We start from the raw sequence: 23,322 nt of genomic DNA, 5'->3' as shown, positions 1-23,322 counted from the left end.
CAAGAATGGAATTTGTTGGGAGTGTATGGTGATTAGAAAAATACTCTTACTTAGATTGTACAAATATATGATTTCACTTGGCTTTAAACGAACAAATTTTTATCTCGTTATAAGATGCCACCTTTGAAGCTTTTAAATAAATTCTAATGCCATCAACAATCTGCATTAAAACAGAATTGATTATGGGATTTCTGAACTACAGAATATTTCCAATCTCTGTAATTAAAAGTTTAGTTTCAGCTGACCCTTACCGAATTATCACAAAACCCTAACTGGGAAGGCCTAAAATTCCTTTTAATTAAAGCGGTCTAAAACAAAAATATTTAATACCTCCAATACCAAAATGCTCCACTACTTGGCTGTGGCTAGAGTGATGCAAGCTTCACAACATTTGATATAGTAAATCAACTTCAGTGCAATGTAACGTCTGGACTGTAATATCACACAGACATCACTTTCAGAGAACAAGAACAAACATCACAAAACAGAAGAAAACAAATGAAAATTAATATTCTTGTCTAGATAATTAATTTCTTTTGATTCAGAATTTTTTTTTCCCCTGTCTTGGATACCAAATAGGAGTTTTAATTGGGCAAAACAATACATAAAAGCTGAGTAGGCAAAAAATGTTAAGGCCCTGTTCATACCTTCATCTTCAGTGACAGAAAGCTGGCTAACGCACTAGAAGCTTTAAATACAATCCCATGCATTTCTTGATGAAAAAAACAGTGTCAAAATATGAAAATTTTTGAACTGATGAAATTGTCAGTGTGCAGTCAATAACCAACTATAAAAAATAATACCTGACCCAACTATAATGATTGCTTAGCCAATTTACTATACATAGATTGAGAACTATATAAGTATTAGAAGTATACAAACAATTTTATGGAAAATAAAAGTCATTCTGAAGAAAAACAATAATGTGGTAATATATGAAAGACAATATGATATCCGGGATGCATCACTATTGCGTATATTGTGTATTTCTTTGCTTCCGCTACTGAGCTGTCAATTGAAAACAGATGTACTACGGATGCATCAGGAATTGAATTTGGCGAACTGGAAGTAATTGCCTTATTCTCCATTTTATATCCATAACAGAATCAGCTTACAAAATTTAAGACAAAAAACTTCTTCCTCAGCATTATTTCTCAGGAAAATGCTAATAGAAAGATAATGTTTTACTTCCCAGTATTTTTGGAAGTATTATCTTTTATAAAGCAACAAAATTGCTTTAAAACACCCCTATAATATTGTCTCACATGTTTATGACACTTTTAATATTGGGCATATCATGCCTGGCCCATAATAGCCAAAAAGCTCAATGTTTGATGACTAGTAAGCAATGAATGAGATACATCTGTACATAACTTAGAACAATGCCTAGAAGAGAGTAATTATATAGTAAGTATTAAATCTCATAATATCGAGGATGATAAAAATGATGTGGTGGATGACAGTGATTGTGACAATGAATAAACTGAGTAATGAGTAAAATCTTACCTAACATTTTTAGAAAAGGCAAGAATTGTAATTGTGCTAATGTTTATTTAATTGTAAAAATAAACACTCTTACCTGATTGCTATGAAATTAAATTTAAGAGTTTATAAGCAGTATCTACACTATACCTAAGAGGTGACTTTAGTTTTGCACCAAGGCAAGTTCTAAACTAAAGTTAATAGACGGAAAGAGTATAGTAGCTATTATTCAAGCCACAAAGATCTGGGTGTAAGTGTAAGCTCTAACATTTACTAGTTGTATTATTTGGGGAGTTTATTCTATAGAGTCTAAGTTTTCTGAAGGAAAAGAATAGTGTGTACCACACAATATTTTTGTGAAGATTAAACAAAACAATATTTGTTTTTCGTGGCACAGTGCTTAGCACATAGGAAAGATTTGCCCAAGGTTAGTTTTCTTTATTATCTTTATTGTTATAAATTATTTGGTTGAGGATTATCTTCATTTAGCTTAGTCAAAATTAATTCACTTTTTTTCTATAAGCATTATTTTGTGTGTGCTTCTATCACGTACTAGTCACATACTAAGCAATGGAAGAAACCTCAGAATAAAAAAACATAACATTATTATTGGTAAATTTGTATATTTAGAGTGGTCCTATTATAATTAGTGTATTTTGAATATTTTATCATTTATAGTATATCAGAGGCAGTCAATTCTAAATTTAATAAAATTTCAGGTTAAGTAAGTCAATTTGGCCAGCATATATAGACAGATAGAAAACAAATATCCTACAGCTATTATGATTTTGTACTAAGTATAAAGCATAAGCAACAATTACATCAGGACATGTCATTTTGTGAAATACTAACCATCTTACTATTAATTTTCCTCTGTCTCTGAGAAAATAATTTAGCTGAGCCCATTTTCAATTAATTACCTAAGCTGATTAAAGTGTTGCATAATTTAAAAGATCAAATACCTGAATGCATATCTTTGTCAGGATGATCAGAAAGGCAACTTTGAGTAATACATTGCATTTGAACTAAAGCCTTGGTATTGAGTCATATGTACTATTCATTTTAATCACATTTACTGATTCCTCTTTTCAAAAATATAAAGAAACTTCTACTTTTACTGAAGTTTACAGTAGGAAACATTTTTTTTCTATTCATGTAACATCAACATAGTTTTTTGTTTTGAGTTAGGGGTAGAAGAGGGGATCACTACTGCTTTCTTTCCTCTGAACAAATTCGCTTTACAACAAATAAAGAGCTCTGTAGTCAATGGTCATTATTTTGCAAAAGGTTTTATCACTGGAGGTTTCTTTTTAAATAATCAAAACCATTTCAAAGAAAAGTATAATGCAGAACACCTCTGGGAAAAGTAACAGAGATTCCCTATTCAAAAATATGTGGCAAGAGGCTCAATCTTATAACCTAGATTCTATAAAAATCTCATGGGCATCAAATGTCAAAGAGAATGCTGCGAGCTCCAGGAATAGAAAATGAGGCCTTCCACTAAAGCAAGGGGTAGCGTTTCAATGTCACAGAATCTGCAAGAATAAAATGCATCAGACCATGAACGTATAGTTTAGTTAAATATATTACGTTTTAACAGATGAGCAAAGAAATAAAAGCATGAAAAATTGTCCTGTCCATTTAGTTTCTATACGTTAGAGGCTGACCGTTCATATTGGTTTTGAGGGAATCTGATTTTTAGATTTATACTTAGAAAAAAACATGAAAAAATGTATTTTTGGCGGTGCTTTAATTGTGAAAATATCATAAATTAATGGCTGCTCACCTTTCCAGAGTAGAGAACAGGTTCTAATACTCAGGGAGAGTGGTATCATAAAAGATACCCTAAACCAGAAGTCTGAAGCATTGGGTTCTAGAGCAGGCTGCATCATTTTCTCATCACTCAAACAAGTGTTTTGCCTTCTACTTCCTCTTCCTATGACATAATTTTATGGCTACGAGCACTTGGTACATGGTAAACACTCAATAAATGTTACTCCCTTGCTCCTTAAGTGTGGTCCACAGGTCAGCAGCTTTGGCATCAGCTGGGAGCTTGACAGGAATGCAAATTACTGGGTCCCACCCTAGACTTACTGATCAGAATCTACATTTAAAAAAGCTCTCCAGTGATGAGCATGCACACCCAAGTTAAACAAGCCTGGTATTAATCAATGCTACAATTACAATAAACATCAGTTATAATTCCTACATCTACTTTATTAAAACTCTTCAAATGTGCTTTGATATATGAAATATGCTCTATAAATGCTTAGGATGTCAGTGGTGATGATGATGGTGATGATGATCAATGGAGGGAAAATAATTCATGCATTGAACGGGCCTTTCCTGGGTATTATGGGCATTTCTCTCCTGCCAGGATCTATAAGGCACAAAGGATGCCTGCCTAGAAAGTGAAGCAATCGTCACAAACTGCTCTCTCCATCATGTGACTCCCAGTAAGACAATGCACAAATCTTTGAGTTTAAAGATTGGAGGCAATTAGGCACAGCATAGCAATTGAGGTGCCTTCAAACTGGCCTGAGGGAGGTTGAGGAGCAGAAGAAAAGGCAAACAAGAAAGAATCATGCAAGCTCATGAATACTGTGTGTGTGTGTCTCCAAATTTCTCAGGATCACTAGTCACATTAAAAATAGCCTATGACATCCATATACATCATATAAACAGGGAATTCATAATCTCGTCAGTAAGGGAAGATGTATAAAATAAAATGTAGTTAGTTGCCTTTGCCACTAAGTTAAGACTGTCCTGGAACAAGTAGTGCCTTGTTATTCCTCCAGCACCCAGACTTTACGTTAAATTAATGGATTAAGTCACTATCATTCAGAATAGCAGGAAGAGGCAAGAGTCTTTTCTAATTTGGCTTATATTTTATCTTTCTTTTTAATTGAAATAATCATACGAATGTCTAAAATTAACTAAAAGCAAAACTTTCTGTAAAACAGGGCCATGATTTTTGGAGGAAAATGGCGCTGAATTAAAATCCTAGCTGGGCCATTAAAAAGCTGTGCGACATTGGCAAGTTATTTAATTCTCTAGGTCCTAGCATTCTCATTTATAAAATGATAGTTTTGGGGACAGTAGAAACAGCAGCACATGTACACTGTTTAGCTATCAGTATTGAGCATACAGCTATTATTGTGGAAGATTATGCAGAGAACATTTTATCCTGGAAGACTTAAAAGCTCTCCACTTTCCTGATTGGACCCTAACTCCATGAAGTCCTGAAACATCTACCATTTCAAGGAGACATTTTGTTCCCTCAGTCAGATTCCATACTGTTCTCGCTTATGTTTTTCAAGCATATGGCAAATGGTTGAATGTGGAAAGAGTTTCTGAGTTCAAAAGTAAAAAGTAAATTGAGGTGCTAGTAAATCACGTACTTTATAAAAACAGGTATAAAAAACTAAAAGGCTAAAAAAAACCGTTCCTAGGAAAGAAATAAAGTGAATACAAATAACCCAGAGCTGAACGGGTGTTCTGAAATTGTTATATTACATTAATACTGATAAAATACAGCTTTTTTTTTCCCTACAGAAATACTCTTATAGTCCTCAATATAGACAACAATTAAAGAGGAGTCATCACACACTGGGCAGCAGGCATAGATTTTTTTTCTGATGCAACAGGTAAATTTAAAGTATAAAATAAAAAAGTGTCTAAAAATCCATATACAATCCTTTTTACTGTTTTTTGTCAACATCACACCAATACTGCAGGTAATTCCGTGCTTGACCAATGTTCAATAGAACAAAGGACTTTGTAAAACTGTGCATCAGAGTCATGCATCAAAAGACAGTGTCACACAGCAAACACAAACACAGAAAATAAAAAGCACATCACACACATTTGCATGCTAGCACAGCAAAGAGCAAACCCTCTTCTTGCTGAGTAGATTCTTTCTCAGAGAAATAGATGAAGAATAGTCACTGGCCTCCAAATCCTATAATCATCCAATAACATAATGATATTGACACAAGTACAGCAAGCAAAAAAAATTGTGCATTTTTAAAGAATTTCCCCCACTTCTCCCGCCCTCATCTCCCAGCTCACCAGAATACACACAAATAAAGTAAAATAAATAAGTCTCTGGGGGAAAATTAAACTAATAATGACAATTTCTAATTACTGTGCTAAAGTAAATCACAAAAAATAAATCCCCCACACAAGAGTATCACTAATTTAAGTAGTTTCTTACTTAAAATATCTTAGAAACAATTCATATAAGAGCATCAATTTTAGGACTAATAACTTAAAACTTTTTAAGACTGTGATTAAATCATGTATTTCTGGCCTTAATTTAAATATTAGAAACGAGCCATATCAAAATATTCAGCATAATTTTAGAAAAGGTATGTAAAGTATTTAACCATTGAAAAATCATTACATTTTGTTAGGAAAAATATTGATAATATAGTCTAATAACGTGTACACCTCTGTCAAACTGAAAACAGAAAATGCTTTCATACCTAGAGTCTTCTAAACATTCTTTTTGCACAATTAAAAGTAAAGTTCACCTCTTTTTATCTTTTTTTTAATTAGTTTCAGATGAACAAAACAATGTAATAGACATTTACACCCCGCTGAAGCTCATTTCTTTTAAAATAATTATTGAGGGAATATTTTATGTTGAGACTGATAAACTACACACTTGTAAATTCAAGAAAACATTCACGTTCATCTTTTTTTAACTTAAAATGCAATCCTAAATATGTTAAGGAATCTAAAGAAACCAATTATTAATAAATCAAAGACATGAAAATCTCCTCCAGTCACTGACTTTTATATCAGCATAGTTTGAACAACTAGGGGTTGTAGGTGAGCAATACATGTAGACTCTTTTTTTTTTTTTTTTTTTTACATGTAGACTCTTAAAGTATGCTCCACAGAGCACACAAAGACCTCTGCCATCTGTTCTTGTAGCAGTATACAATTTTATAATCACTTAAAATGTCAGTTTAACCTCAACAATGCAAAATAAACCTTATAATACACTGATATATACATTTTTGTGTCCATAAATACTTCTCTATGCAAACTGGTTCAAATTGTATCTTAACATAAAATTAATTGTTCATGTTTCAGATTACATGCCATACCTGTTTACTGTCTAAAGTCTGTTGATAGGTAATTGAAGAAGAAAATGATATCATTTATAACCCAACTACTGTTTATCTTTTTTCAAATTCAACATGTATTTTATTGTTATTTACTAGGTATAAATGTGTGACATCATGTTTCATTGTACATCATAAGTTTCCCATATCCTTAAAGTCTCAATAATATTATTTTTGCATGGTATCTATGGATTACTATAGTTTGTCTAAGCTATTGCTAAATGTCATAGACTCAGCTCCCTTCCATACTTTTTTTTAACTATTATAAAACATGTTTCAGTGGACATTCTGGTGTCTATCTCTACTTATTTGGATAAACGTTGGATAAACTATTAGAAGTAGAGCAACTTAGTAACAGGGTATGAACACTTTTGAGGTCTCTGATATATAGTGTCAAACTGCCCTCCACAAGAGGCATACCGATTTCCAATTTTCTTTAGCACCGTACAGAAAATCCCATTTTCCTACATACTCCACACTAAACAGACAATTTTCTTAATCTTCGCTGATTTTTCATAGTTTTAATTGCATTTACCTTATTACTAATATGTCCAACATTTTTATATCTTTATTGGATTTTTATAAGTCTTTTTTATGAATAGTTTATTCGCGACCTTTGTCCATTTTTCTATTGGCTCATTTTGGAAACATTATTTGGGATATTAGTGAACTTATGATCTCAGAACTGATATTTCACAGAGGAAAAATGATCAAGAATGCCATAAAAGATAAATCGCAGATTATACCCTATATGTGATTGCATCATGTGTCATAGAAAGTTATCTGCCAAGAATCAAAATGACAAGAAGCATGAGAGAAGCGTATGGAATAAGTTGCTGTTCATACTCTCCAGTTCATCCCTGGCAGACCTTCCCCACCCAGTGAGACTTCTTGTCATTAGCTGTTGTGGAAAGAGAACAGATTGAGTGAGTTGAGAATCAAGATCCTCTCACAAATAATTGTACAAAAAGCACTTCAACAGAGGGTAGCATATCAGTTGCCACAAAGATAAGGATGCTTTATGCAGGCAAAGACCTTTGAACAGCGAAAGACAGAAGCCTCTTGATACACAGTCAGTATAGTGATCTACCTTATCATTCATTCAAACAGATTTTTCCCCTTCATCGGGGCATCTTTTCATTTTATTTGCTATTCAAAACAGTAGGACACAAAGGGTGCTCTTCATCTTGTGTGCTACTGAAATGAAATCTTGAGGTAGGAATAAAAGAAAAAAACCTTGCCCTAAATTCCCTTTCAAAAGTGAAGTGTGAAAAGACATCAAGCAGAGTACACAGTGTTATTGTTGCAAGAAAGTCAATTCTGCAAGTACAGAATCCAAGGCCATCAGCAGCGGCTCAATCACTTCCTCACCCACAGTGAATAATCAGAAAAATCCTAGGAGAAAGAGTTCCACTTGGGGAAATGGAATTTCTCATTGTCCTTGCTCTTATCATTAACATCTACGGGCTCAGCTGTTTCCTTTCTCTGACTAATCCTAAAGTCAATGCTATAATATTGACTCCCTTCTTCCATCTCCCCAGGGCCTGTTATCCATCACTTCATGTCCTATTCTGAGCAGCAGAAATTTCAAATTTATCTTTTCCTTAAGCAGCAAACTAGAAAGCCTAACTATTTGCTTAGGTCTGGTACTTATAAGATTAAAACTTATTTTTAAATTTTTGTAGCCTTGAAAACTTGGTCTTATTAAAGTTTCATAGATATGTAAATGCATTTTAATTGCAAGGTACAAGCTAAGTGATAATATAGAAGATAATCAAAATCAAAGATATATTAACAACATAACCAATAATTATTATATATAAATTATCATGGACTTCTTTAGAAAGTGAGCTTTTTCAAACAGGGTGAAGAAGCAGACCATCTCAAAATTCTTCTTGACATAATCTTATATACTACAGAGTATGCATTTATATCCCAGAACCATTATTATATAAGTCGCTGTAGGTGTGTTGATTCAAGATAAAATGCATTACTTATTATCTGAATGGGATTTTTAAAAGCTATCAAGGTAAATAATATGCATTCAATTCTCATTAGGACCGTGGGCAATGGTGATATTTACTCCAGAGAAAATTATTATTAGATTGACTCTTCTTGGATGCCAATTGAAAGTGGTTTTTTTGTTTTTTTGTTTTTGTTTTTGTTTTTTTTTAATCATACCAATTGAGAGCTTTATAAGTTCAAGTAACAAAAGAACTCATGGACAGTGAGAAGATCGAGACAAGATCATATTTACATTAATAGCTAGTAATCCACTCGGCCTATAGTAATCACTGAGAAATGCTTCTTTAATGAAAATCTGAACAATGAACAAATTAATACACTATAAAACAGCTTTCCCATGTGGAAGTTATTTGGTAATGCAAGGGTCCTCCAAAACTTTAAATTATGATGTTATTTGTCTACTCATGAAGAGTATACTCCTTGTGACTAAGATTTGATTATATATATATACGAATATTAGATCTTTTATATATATGATCTTTTATATATATATATGAATATTAGATCTTTCAAGAGTATGTTTTCACAAATAATTCTTCCACACCTCCTTCTTATAATCTTCCATTCACAGAATTTCTGATTAACCTGAAAGTTAAAAATCTATTTGTAAAATTAACACTGGACTAAAAAAGAGGTATATACATATACACACATCTTCCACCAAATTCGTTTTACTTTAATATGAAGAAATGACAAGAACACTCCAAGTCCATTTATATAATGAATATTCAAGGGGCATACTATTCCACATAATACGCTACTGTACAATTATTCTGGTTTATTTTTTCTTTCAGGTATAAAATGTTCTCTAGTCTAAACTCATGTATTTCTCATCTCTGCTGAGATAATTCTCAGAAACTTGATGACAATCTTTTCCATATCACATCTATTCCTCTCAGTACAAATACAAATTTCCTTAAGCACAACAAAATAAATAAGATTTTAGCTGTTACCATCAATTTCGTAGGTTCAGCAGGGGAATATTTTGTGAGGCCCAGGGGCAAAAGGCATTCTGACTATTTGGAAGGCAATTTGTATACCTGTTCTTTCTGAAAGATGCTCAGCTTACTTTGACGTTAATATTTGGTATTATGTGGTTTTATGAATTGATTTTTTTAAAGCCTCGGGAAAAAGAACCAAAGTTCTTTTTTTTTTTTCTTCCCCGCAGATGTCTCCTTTCTTCTATTTCATTAGAATGGGACTTTAATTCAAATATTCTCCATATTAGAGCTGTACTGGAGTGGAGCTTATGTAGGAGGTTTAAACGTTTAATGGCAGGGTATCAAGTAATGTTGAAATACTGAACAATGTATGTTTTCTCCCAAAGAAATGCAAAAGCTCACACTATGGTCGGTAATTGGATTTGCCAAAATTCAATCATAAAACAAAACAAGACAAAAAAACCCCACAATTACATGAGTAGGCCTAAGGCACTAATATATCTGTCTTATATGTCATCATCTTTAATTATCCCAATCTTCTTGCTTGCTTGATTTGTAACTCACTAAAAAATAAATAAATTTAAAAACTTTAGCTTCAACAAAGATAGAACTTATGGGAAACTATATTTTAATATTTCTGTAGAAGTGGAAAGACAGTAGAGCTCTCATGGCTGGAATGTGTATAGCTACTACCTTTTTACTTCAGGTTAGAGCCTGGTGGTAAAATTTAACCCTACGTTTTCCAAATATCCCCCAATTTTGCAATGTCTGTACTTAATTGTAGCTTGGAGAGAATTGTGTTATTTATGTTCCTATTCTTTTACACACAAGGCAATACATAATAAAAGGGCATGTATTTTTGACCTTCGAAGACTCATGTACAACAAACCTGAAAGTTGATGAGAAACTACAAAATTTTTAAAAGTTAACAAACTGTGAAATGACATCACACAAAGAAGTTAATTTTGATAGTTATACTGACAAAGGCAATAATTTTGATATTTTTATCAGTTAAAATTCTGAAGGAAATACATACCCAAACCTTCCGATTCAAATAGACATGTTTCATCTACCCCTAAATCTCGGCACCAGGATAAGAAATTCGCTGTATTGTCTCGGGCAAAAAAGGAGCCTGAGGGTGCACTGGCTTTGCACGGAATCTTCTTCAAGGGCAGATTCTGAAAAACAAAGAAATCTCACTCTGGTGGAATTCTGGCAAAGTCATCACAGCGACACATTACATGTATACTTAGGATGTCAACAAAATGTTCTGGGATGAAACTCCTGTTAATAAACAGGTTAGTAAAGAACTATAGAAAATGAAGTGAAATGCAAATGAAACTTAGCTGTCATTAAGAGACTATGAAAATCTGTGCCTGTAAAATATTATTGCTTTTTCAGTATCTAGTGATAAATATACATAAATCCCTTCCCGGGCTTAGATGCTTAGAGTCTCTCTTTTCTTTCTCTTCCTCTTTTTTTTTTTTTTTTGGCCTTCTCTTTCATCTAAGTATTAGTCTACCAGTATTTCTCACAAAGTATTAATAAATGTATTTCTTATTTGTGAAAGAAGAATGAAATACCAATATAGTATAAGCATCTATATACTATATATAACATATATAACATGCATTTGCATTTTTATGTGCATACATAAACACACACTATAAAAATTATACAGAACTATAAAAGTAAAAAAGAGAGCAGCAGAATTATCTAACATCACAAGTCTAACATTATCTAACATCACCAATACCAAGAAAGGGAAATATGAAAAATCTTTTAGCAAAATAACATTCTGCCATCTCTCTTCTAGACTATTTTCTTTTAGACCATAGGCTATTGCTATATTATACAATGCAAAAATAATTCTGGTTGGATTTCTGCTATTTGGCCTTGAAACATATTATTACATTCTGCATCATTTCTCTTCTGGGATAAGAAAATGCTTAAGATAAGGGAGGATGTAAACCTCGACAGACTTGTCTATTAACAGTCTCCATAATTTTAGCCAGGAAATGTCCCTTGGCACCACACCAAGTGTTATAAAGAGTCATGTTTTCTTTTTTTTTTTTCTTTGATTGAATATAACCAGTTTCCATGGTATTCCATAAAGTCATTGAATGCGACTGTATGTGAAAGACTGAGCCATGGATTTGGAAGATCTGGGCCTCAAACAGAAAAAAAGATCAAGGGAGAAGCACTTTGTGATTTAAATTCACAGATAGGATATTTTTTTATTCACTGTGAACCAGCAAATATAAGCACAATGTTGTCAGTTGTTGAGCTCATTTACAGAGATGGTTATAAAAAATGAAATAGTGACTGAATAGTGGATTGAAGTCCCACTAACATCGAACTACTACTAGATTTCTTCATGTCCACGGATTTTATGGCTACTCAACTGGAACACTCAGTTGCTACATCACTTAAAGGTTGTGACTGTCCAATCTCAAAATCCATCTCTTTGTTACAGACTAAATTTGATTTAGGGTAGACATAATCAAAATTTTTGCATGAATACACAAATATATATATATATATATATAGATATATATATACTTCAGGCATAAATCATATATGGGATTACCTATATAGTAACGCCCTCTTAACCAATCTGGTTAAGTAATAGTTTTCAAAGAAATGCGTTCCTATCTGAATTGTAAGAACAATCAGAAAATAGTACAGTATAATATCTCCTTTATAAAAAGGTTCACAAACACCAAATAGCAGTATTTATTAAAATTAACATACACATATCCTTAAATCAAGCCATTCACGTCTAAGAATATATCCTACATATAATAGCATTAGTGCTTAAAAATGTATATTTGTTGCAACAGTGACTGAACAAGGAAAAAGAACAGAAATAAGAATATGTCAAGAGAGAGTTTATGCAATAATACCGGAAGTGCCAAAAAAATGTATACACGTGACTATTCATCTTTTGTTACTGGTATATATTGAGTATTACAATTTTAATACAGTTTTTTTTTTTCTTTTCTTAAAACGTGTATACATTTTTGGCACCCTCTCTATGCAGTATACAAATACAAGGGAACTCTATGCAATCATTAAAAAGAAGATAAATGTGTATGTATTGAACCATAAAGATGTTCATTATACACTCTTAATCAGAAACAACTAAATTGCAAACATATATACCACAGTTTCATTTTATGGTATATATGTGTATATATACACACTCAATACAGACAGCCACATATAAAGTTAAATTGCATACAAATATGCTGTATGATAAATATGAATAATGTATTTATTTATATTATGTTAATTTAGAAAAAGCTCTAGAGACATGAATAAAAATATTAGTAATTATTTTGAGGATGGTGATTGATGCAGAGAGGATCATTTACACACATTTACATAATTCCAAAATAAGTAGTAGGACTTTCAGACTTTGATTGTCTTTTCAATATTTGCAGATTAAATAATCAAAATAGATAAATTATGTCAGCCAAAACATTAAAAAAGAGTATTTGCTGAAAAAAATATCCCATGAGGTGACCATGAAGCTTTTTCTGATGTGAATAACGCAATGATCATCTTTAAGAACATAAATGGATTCAAACACTGAGCCATTTTACGATCTACCACCTTTATCCCTGGGTGGGGAAAAAAATAACTTGTGAAACAACTTCAAACAGATAAATGAATTTGCATACAAGAACTGTAACCTAGGAACTATAAAATATTTCACATAGCTAGGGCATGTTTAAGGACATGAGATACATGGTTTGTCTGGCAAAAAGGAATACAATATCCACATTGCACTAAAGAAGCTAGAGATTGATTTGACACTTAATCCACCAAAGGACACATTTTGAGAGAATACCTACAAGTGACACGTACTCAAAAACTGTTCAGCCTACTCTTTAGGAACTTACAAGTACAAGTACTAAGCATATAAATGAAAATACCATTTTTTTCTCCTTACAAGCCTGTTAGTCCTTACAAAATCATCTACATATCGTACACCAGAATCAAAGTATTTCTTTAAAATTCATTTGTATTGGAAGACTTGAAAGTTATTTTAGGACAAATAAAATAAAAGCTGGCTAGTGATATTTCATAAGTTGGGAATTCTCAATCCCGAGGAATTCAACAGAAACACTGATCTGATAAGTTGGCATTTAAATGATTTATTGAGCATTTATTTCTGTTCTGGAGTTGTTAGATTTAGTGCTTCCATTTCTGCTGAAAACTAGGAAACTAAACAGTGTGAATGGAAGCTTCATCCAATGAAATTTTTAATTTGGTAAAATTTTTAAAGATCCCCATTAGTCCAAACGAGTAATGAACGTTTATACTCAGTATCTATAAAGGTAATCACATGTAACCAGGAGTAAGGATCTCTACTTATTGGTTGAGAGCAGTAGCACATAGCGTGTAGAATGCGATATTCTTCTTGATTGCATACCAGCCAGAAAGCAAAGGGCCAGGGGTCTTCCCCGGGTTGATGTGCCATTTATGATTAAGAGTCTTAGGCCAGAAGTTTGATTTCACTTGAATTAAAGATTAAATGATTCAACAACATCAGTACTCAATACCTTTGGAACTTAAAAAAGTTTTTGACACATTTTACACAAAAATATAAAGTTCTGAAAAACCTTAGCAATTATCTCTCTTCCATTTCTATGATTTTTAAAGAAATTTGTTAATTTCTGGCTTCTCATGAAAATTCTGAAAGAAAAAGTTAGCTCTGAATCTTTTCTTTAATATCAGTCAATAAAATAAAAACAACCTAAAATATTGAATACAATCAATTTTCACCTTGCCAAGGAAATCTTGAAGAAGAGGTTTAGAATAGAGAACTGCCTTGAGTAATTATGGAAGTATGTACTTGAATAGCTGAAAAATTGATCACAGATATGGAGAGGAATACTTCAGATCTAAAGCAGTGGGGATTCTATAGAGAACCTCCACACATAGCTCATCTAATATCTCTTCCATATTAGTGGTCCCTTTACTGCTAAGCACTCCAAAGGACTACTACAGTATTTAAATTCTATATCATCTTTAATTATTTACTTATATTAGTTTTTTCTAGACAATGCTGTTATATATTATGTCCCCAAAACTTGATTGATGAATGCATGAATAAAAGGTTAAACTTAACCCTTCAAACTAGATCATAACCAGCATGAGGGCAGGAGCAAACACTCTGTATTAGAGTTTTTACATTCCCAAGGAATGTGTTTCCAGGGCCTTCAAACTTCACTAAATACACAATAAAATTATACATAAAATGCTTCCTATAAATTAGGAAATGCATAACTGAAACATTTAAGTAACACCTTCCAACTATTTTTGAAAGTTACTGAATACACAGTGATGAGTAGTGATTAGTTGCCAAGCTGAACTGAGATTGGGTAGATATCAAGGCTCACTTAGTCACTAGCAAGGGTCATGTTACTATACTCTAGCCTCCATGTTGTGAAATTCAGTATTTCACGTTAGCAAAATGAGAAATGACTACCAATAAACCATTGGGATCATGTATATGTAGACAATAGGGTGCATATTAATTCTTCTAATACCAAGAGTCTTATGTTTATCTTTTTATCTCTCAACAGGAGTGACCCAGGGGTGATATGTACTTTTCACCCCTAACATACTTACAGATTGAATGATTAACATGTAAGAGAATGATTTGAATTCCAGAAGTGTCCTCCCCATGCCCTCATGCAACAACCAATTTAGGTTGCAATAAAAAGAAAAAAATTAAATTTACTTCTAAAAGCTTTTAATTCAATCAATTACCATTTAGGTTAATCACCTGCTAGGGCTTTGGAGTCTAAACACCTGACCTCAAACTCAGCTATGTCCCCTTCTTGCAATGATATTTTGGACAAACCATTCTATATTTCTGTGCCTAAGTCTCCTCTTCTATTCAATGAACACAGAAACCATGCATTTCATAGGCTATGCATATATGAGTGTGAATTAAATAATATAAATTAAGTGTAGAAGTAAGGGTTCAAGAAAGGTTATCATTGTCATCAATGCAAGTGAAATATACTGAATTGTCTAGAATTTCCTTCTCTCATATTTTCTTGCAAACATTTCATTTTTTCTGTTACGGGTACAAGACTCAGGAAAAAACTGACAATTTACTTTTATCTTCACCCTAAACTTGAGCCTCACCTTTAGAATAGTTTTGCAACAGAACTTTCTACATAATGGAAATATTCCATATCTATACTAACCATAATAGTAGCCACTAGTGACATATGGCTATTGAGCACTTAAACCGTTGTGTGACTGGAGACTAATTTTTAAATTTTATTTCATTTTTATCAATTTAAACTTAAATTTAAATAGACACATGTGGCTTGTGGTTATCATCTTAGATAACACATTCATAACAGGGAAATTAAAGATATTATTTGACATTTAAGAGAGTCCAAAATTTGACCACTTTACTAGTTTCCCTCTAACTAATACTGTCCCTATGTCTTTCAACTTCCATCAAATCCAATAGTTGCCCCTTTATATAGTTACTGAGACACACAACTATGAAGTCAGGCAATGAAGTCTGTGAACTCATCCTAGAAAGTGCTACATACTTCATTGCTGAATATCACTATGGTCACCTTCGAAGTACTCCCCTTGGGAAGCTATGCACTGATGCCAGTGCCTACTCCACCCTTCAGAGCAATTTTGGAACTCTTTTTTTTCTGGAATGGCCATCAGAGCTCTCATCATATTACCCTTGCTGTCCTGAATGTCATCAAAATGTATTCCTTCCAATATTTCCTTTATCTCCGGGTAAAGAAAGAAGTCATTGGGGGCCAGATCAGGTAAGTAGAGAGGGTGTTCCAACACAGTTATTTGTTTACTAGCTAAAAACTCCCTCACAGACAGTGCTGTGTGAGCTGGTACATTGTTGTGATGCAAGAGCCATGAATTTTTGGCGAAAAGTTCAGCTCATTTACATCTAACTTTTTCATGCAGCTTTCTCAGTACTTCCAAATAGTAAACTTGGTTAACTTTTTGTCCAGTTGGTACAAATTCACAATGAATAATCCCTCTGATAACAAAAAAGTTTAGCAATATCATATTGACTCTTGATTTGGACTGAGAGAACTTTTTTGGTCATGGAGAATTGGCTGACTTCCATTGTGCACTTTGATGCTTTGTTTCAGGGTCATATTGGTACACCCGTGTTTCATCACCAGTGATAACATGGCTCAAAACATCGTCTTGCCTCTCCAAAAGGTCTTCGAAAACTTCTACTCTCCTTTGCTTTTGTTCATCAGTGAGCTCCTTTGGGACCATTTTTTGCACAAACCCTTCTCATGCCAAGATTTTCAGTTAAGATTTTCCTAACTGTTTTTCTATCGATGTTTACTTGGTCTGCTGTGCTTCTCAGTCAGCCGATGATTTTGACGCACAATTTGACAAATTTTTGCAAAGTTTTCGTCAGTTCTGCTCATTACTGGCTGCCCTGACCTCTGTTCATCAGTGACGTGTTCTCTCTCCTCAGAAAAACATTTAATCCATTTATACACTGCTGTTTTGTTCATTGCACTATCCCCATAAACTTGGACTAACATGTCCCTGATTTCACTTCCACTCTTGCCAAGTTTAACAAGAAATTTAATGTTTGTTTGTTGACCTAATTCAAGCTCAGACATTCTCATGATGGCACGCAAAAACACGCAACAACAATCATGAACACCACTCAGTAAGACACCACCACACATCGACAGAAACACAGCTATGAGACACTGATATACCAAAGTTATAAAACCTTACTGAGCTATTTGTACAGTGCTGCCAACATAAGCGTGTAGTAGCCAAGTTCGCAAACCTAATTGCCGTACCTTGTATATTACCTCCAGCGAGGAAAAACAAAGTGGAGTGGTTACAATCACAAATTTTAAAGCTAGACTGCCTGGTTTGATCCTGAATTTTCACTTATTAGTTGTGTAAGTTCAGGCAAGTAACTTCACCTGTGAAATGGCATAACAATAGCATCTACACCATATGGATACTGAGATGGAGCTAGGAGTTTATATGGGAATTTTGTGAAATAATGCCTGGCACATAGTAAAATTTAAATATGTGTTTGTTAGAAAACTGAAGCAAAAGGAAGTTTTAAAAAGTGATGTAAAATTCAGCCTTGAGCTTCAGCAAAATTCTTGAGGATTTTAATAAACACTCACACACATAGGCACAATCACAAAAATATCCCTCATTTTCATTTAGATATCCTGTCATCCAGGATATTTATCATGTCATTACACAGAGGGTGCCAAAAAAAGTATACATATTTTAAGAAAGGAAAACTGTATTAAAATTGTAATATTCAATATATACTATTAACAAAAGATGAATACAAGTCACGTTTGACTTCTGCACTTACAACAGGTGCTAACAGTGGTTACCATCAGCATCCAGAAACTTCTGATTATGCAGAACTACTGCTTGACCAATGTTGACCAGAGTGTCCACTTGTATACTTTTTTTTGGCACCCCCGGTATATCTTCAATTATCCTGCACTTTCCAATATAGCTTTGACACCCTTGCTCTAAATCCTTTAATATGTTATGACTAAAGAAATGCAGAAAACTTCACAAAATGTTCCTTCTATCTTCAGCCTCAGATCTCTCCAACCCAATCTGTATATATCATCATCATATTAATCTTAAATTTAATGAGCTCAGTTTAGAGCTCACTGTCTACAAAACAAGACAAATGTTTCAGCTTTGCAGCTATGAGGATCATCAAATTCATAAGTCCATGTGCCTGAGCTCTCCACATAAACTCTACACATCAACCACGTTGGGCTATTCACTATCCCTAGAGTATGCGTGTATTTTTCCAACTTCAATATTTGGCTCATTAACTATGAATTTATATTGCATTTGCTTTCAAATTCCACTGCTTCCATGCAAACTTCCCCAAGCAGTGTAACAAAATGACTTGTTTCCAAAACCCCTACTGTCTATATCAGCAGATGTCAATACACAACAGTGTGTTTCAATTGGCTAAGATTTAAGTCTACAGATGCTTGTGACAGAAAAAAATTATTAATCTAACAGTTTACAGTTAAATATCTTTTGTAGATTATCTCAGTTAAGGCATATTCAAGGATATCTCTAGGACGTTCCCTTACTCATTTGCTTATATTTATCTTGAGCAATAATGAAAGGAGCAATGGGACAAGGAGCCTATGGGGTTCATAAGCCTTGGGTACCCATGGGGTATATTGCACATGTGCATAGGAATCCGTGATCTTTCCCCAATCCTACTCTACCCCTGCCTTTCCAATTGCAAAATAAAGCATCACCATCCATCCATATCTTCTCATATGAAACCCTGGACAAATATACCCCTTACCATTTCTATCCAGTTGATCACCAAATCCTGCCAAGTCCACTGAAGGGGAACAGAATATGCCACCCCAAAATGCGCCACTTGGACATATTGATTATGTTTGAATTAAAGGTACTTGAGAAACAGCCAGTACAAGAAGGACACTCTGACCCTCCTTTGTCTCCCTGAAAGCAGGAGATAAACCTCCCATGTGACATGCTCCTTTTCTGTATCAGGAGGGTAGAAGGCATCCTTAACACCAGGAAATTTAGGGCCAAGATGGCCATATAAACAAACCTTGTTACTTCCTCACCAATTTACTACCCCTTTGTTTTGTAAATTTTTCATAAATTTATTGTTTCTTTGTCTAAAAGGTATAAAAGCCTCCTGTCTGATCTCTTCTTTGAGACATATTTTTATGGGGCTCCCATATGTATGAAATTAATTTTTTTTCTCCTGTCAATTTGCCATATGTCAATTTAATGATTAGACCAGCTAAGGAACCTAGAAGTAAAGAAGGGAAAATTTTCCTACCCCTACGCTGCTAAGTCGCAATATATTTCAAAACATATACTTCTTTTTAGTATCACTGCTACCATCCTAATCTAAATGGCGATTATCTCTCACCTGACCTGGGCAATAGTTTCTTAAGTGGGGTCCTTAGTTCTATTTTCACCCACCCTTCCAATCTATTCACCACACTGCTAGTGTCATCTTTTTAAAAGATTGTATCACGTTCCTGCTTAAAACACCTAAATGGCATAACATTGTTCTTAAAATAGATGCCAACATCCAACAAGACTTAGTTGTGGTCTCATCTCTTGAAGCTCTAGGATTATGTACGAGTATCCAGTCACACTCACTTTCCTTTAGTTCCTCAAGTTCAGCAGGCACTTCCACATTTGGGGGTTTTCACATATTTGGAACATGCTGGGTTCCCTCCTCTGTCTGGCTAATTCCCACTCCTGCTTTAGAATAATGTAGAAATCCTTTCTGCAGGCATAGGTTAGGTCATCCTTTTAAAGCCACTCATGAGCTTAAAGTCTCCCACACTTATACACAACATAGCTGAAATTCACTGTTTGCTTAACTATTAGCTTAATGTATTCGTCCCTCCCTTCTACTCTACAAGGTACCTTGACCGACATATTTTAGGTGTTCAGTGAATATGTGTTGAAAAATTGATTGAATGACATCAATATATGTTATGGTGATTACAAAGTCTGAGAACTACTCGTATGTATCATTTATTGACCACTTATCATTGATTTCTGTATTTTTATACGTTCCTATTTTATTTACTTAAATAGACTATAAGTCCTTTGAGCGGAGACAGTAATGTTTTATTCTTCTTTTTATTTATCAGCATCTCGAACACAGTTAGCACTCAATAAATGTCTACCAGTTGAAAATTCTAGAAGAGCACCTTTGTAAGATATTTTATATCATATGATCAGGGAAGGCATCAGCCAAAAGATGACATTTGAATGGAGACCTGAAGGGAATGAGGGGCAAGTCATACACATATCTGAAAGAATGCTCAAATGAAATAGAAAAGCAATTGCAAAGGCCCTGTGGTGGGTAGGACCTATTTGTTGGGTTCAGGGAACAGCAAGGAAACCAGTATGGCTGTAGCAAAGTGTAGTCACAGGAAAGTAGTAGGAAATGAGATTAGATAGGTACCTGGGACCTTATAGGCAATCATGAAGATTTCGGTTTTTACTCAAAATAAGTCAAGGTGCCATTGGAGAACTGTGAGATAAGAAGTGACATGATTTGATTTAAGTTTTAAATTATTTGATGGTTTGATCCATGTTAATAGTTTACTGTGACTAACACAGAATAAGCACTTAGTAAATGTTTAAATGTACTTAATAAGTTGGTTTATTATCACATCACATGGCATTCATTAAGTCTGAGAAAAAAGATCAGATATCTACATTCGATCTTTAAACAATATTTAAATATAGCAAATATGATGATAAGGAACAAAATATGGTTTGGATCCTCATTTATAGTTTACAATATATATAATTGATACATCTACTTATATATACATATTTACACACACATTTATTATGTAAGTGAAAATATAAAGATTAATCTCTTTATAATCCCACTATAGTTTGTTTAAAGCCTGTATACTCTGAGTTTTGTATGTTTATGACAATATTCCTCACTAGGTTGTGATCATCTAAAACAAGAGTTCTTGCTGGATCTGGGAGGACCATGAACTTGAAAAATGTGATTTTTCTTTTTACTCTCCTCTCACTGAATTTTATTATTATTTGATTATGAATGTAATCAAACTACAACAGCTTTCTCACCAAAAGAAATTACAAGTGTTTTTATTATACAGTATAAATGTTGCAGAGATCTGGAAATATTGAGATTACTTTCTCCTGTACCTGAAAATGACAATATTTTTAGAACATATGCCAGCTTAATTTTAAAAACAATATATATACAGCTGAACTGGTTGCATTTGGAGCAGACAGGGATCCAAAATGGTGGAGCAGACAGATGCTGTGCTTGCCTCCTCCTGTGCCCACACTGGAATTAAAACTAAATTAAAGAACAAACAACCTGGAGAACCATATCAAGTCTAGCTGAGCAGAAGCTTTATAACTAATGATATAAAGAAGCAACTAGTAGGAAGGGTTTAGCTACAGAACGGGCCAGTCCCACACCTGCATGTGGAAGTTGAGAATCAGGATGGCATTCTCAGCCACGGAGGTCCCTCCAGAGGAGCAAGGGACCTCAGCCCCACACTGAGTTCCCCAGACCAAAGTACCAGTGTCAGGAAGAGGAGCCCCCACAACATTTGGCTGTGAAATACAGTAGGGATTCTGACCATCCAGGTGAGAAAAAAGGCTGCAGTAAACACAGAGGCCCTCTTAAAGGGCTTTCTCACATGCCCTCACCCTGGGCTCTGGCAGAGAGACTGCAGCTCAGGAGGCATCAGAGACATACAGGGAGAGATTGAGTTATGAGGCTGCAGAGTGAGGACTAGAGGGATAGTTGCCATTTTCCCTGTGTAGAGTCCTTCTCCTGAACAGGTCGCAGGATAGCGCCAACTTTCCTATGTTGAGCCCTCCCCCACAGGCCAAATCTGAATCTGCATTGGCCTCCCTCACCCTGGTGACTTCCTGAAACCCTGCCTCACCCAACTTGCACAACACCAGAGGGACTTTCTCAGCCAGCAGCCAGCCCCGCCCATGCTGCACTCTTTCTTGAACAACTATCTGGGGTCTATGGGCCCCAGGAGGGTGGTGACTGGCCTAAGTATGCTCCAAGACTTTTGCTGAGTAGCTCCAGGCTCAGTACTGGCATCAAACCAGAATCTACATTAACCTGGTGAACACCACTCATTCCACTCTGGTGATTCCCTGAGACTCCATCTCATCCAATTCCCATATCACACTCTATCAGTGGCTGAGCCTTATTGGAGCTGGCACACAGCAGCAGGCCTCAGGCCTTGGGCCTTTAGAGAAGCTACCCTAGGTCTGATACTGGTGGCAGCTATCCTCGGTTCCCCAAGTGGCCTCTCCTACATGTCTCCAGTTCTAGCATAGGCAGCGACCAACTGCACATCACTTTGCAACTCCTACCAGGTAGTACCCAATCAGTCACAGGCAGTGGCTGACCAGTGCCTTCATCAGAGACCCTCCCAAGAGGTCTCAGAATCAACATGCCTGGAGGAGGGCTTCAAACCACAGCAGAGCATCACCCAATTAGACCCACAAGTGGTACACCCAAAGGGCAGTCTCAGCAAGCACCAGAGCCCACTGGGGTGAATCCCGCTCTGTGGGCTAAGTCCCCCACACAGCAACCTATAAGTGTGGATGTGGCCAAACTGCACAGCCAGTCAGCCTGCGAGTCAATCCCACCCACTGATGTGTCAATAGTAACCAAGGCTCAACTATAATAGGAGGGCACATGCAACCCACACAAGAGACAGTTTTGGGGCACCTGCTGCAGGTGACTAGGGAGACTGTGCCACAGCCCCCCTTATTACATAAAGCCACCTGGCCAAGGCTGGGAGATGTAGCAGATCTACCTAATACATAGAAACAAACACAGAGAGGTAGCTAAAATGATGAAACAAAGAAATATGTCTCAAATGAAAGAACAGGAGAAAAATCCAGAAAAATAACTAAATGAAATGGAGGCAATCAATCTACCAGATAGAGTTCAAAACAATACTTATAAGGATGCTCAAGAAACTTAATGAGAACTTCAACAGAGATACCAAGTATAAAAAAGGGCATAGAAACCATGAAAAGGAACCAGTCAACCAGTCAGAAGTGAATACAATAATTGAAATGAGGAATGCACTAGAAGGAATTACAAGCAGACTAGATGAAGCAGAGGATCAAATCAGAGATTTGGA

General features: G+C 34.8%; 1 protein-coding gene across 9 annotated transcripts in view; it reads right to left on the bottom strand.

Moving 5' to 3' along the window:
• GAS2 (growth arrest specific 2) overlaps positions 1-23,322 on the bottom strand; it is a 133,266-nt gene that overhangs the window by 72,240 nt on the left and 37,704 nt on the right. For all 9 annotated transcript variants that reach the window (XM_019742609.2, XM_019742614.2, XM_019742608.2 and 6 more), the window contains exon 4: positions 10,620-10,761. In XM_019742609.2, coding sequence (XP_019598168.1) covers positions 10,620-10,761 — 142 coding nt within the window. The remainder of the gene's footprint in view (positions 1-10,619; positions 10,762-23,322) is intronic.

The sequence above is a fragment of the Rhinolophus sinicus genome, linkage group LG06 (genome assembly GCF_036562045.2).
Source record: "Rhinolophus sinicus isolate RSC01 linkage group LG06, ASM3656204v1, whole genome shotgun sequence".
Lineage (NCBI taxonomy): Eukaryota > Metazoa > Chordata > Mammalia > Chiroptera > Rhinolophidae > Rhinolophus > Rhinolophus sinicus.
The sequence above is the reverse complement of the archived record's forward strand: the minus strand, read 5'-3'. Positions and strand labels throughout refer to the sequence as shown.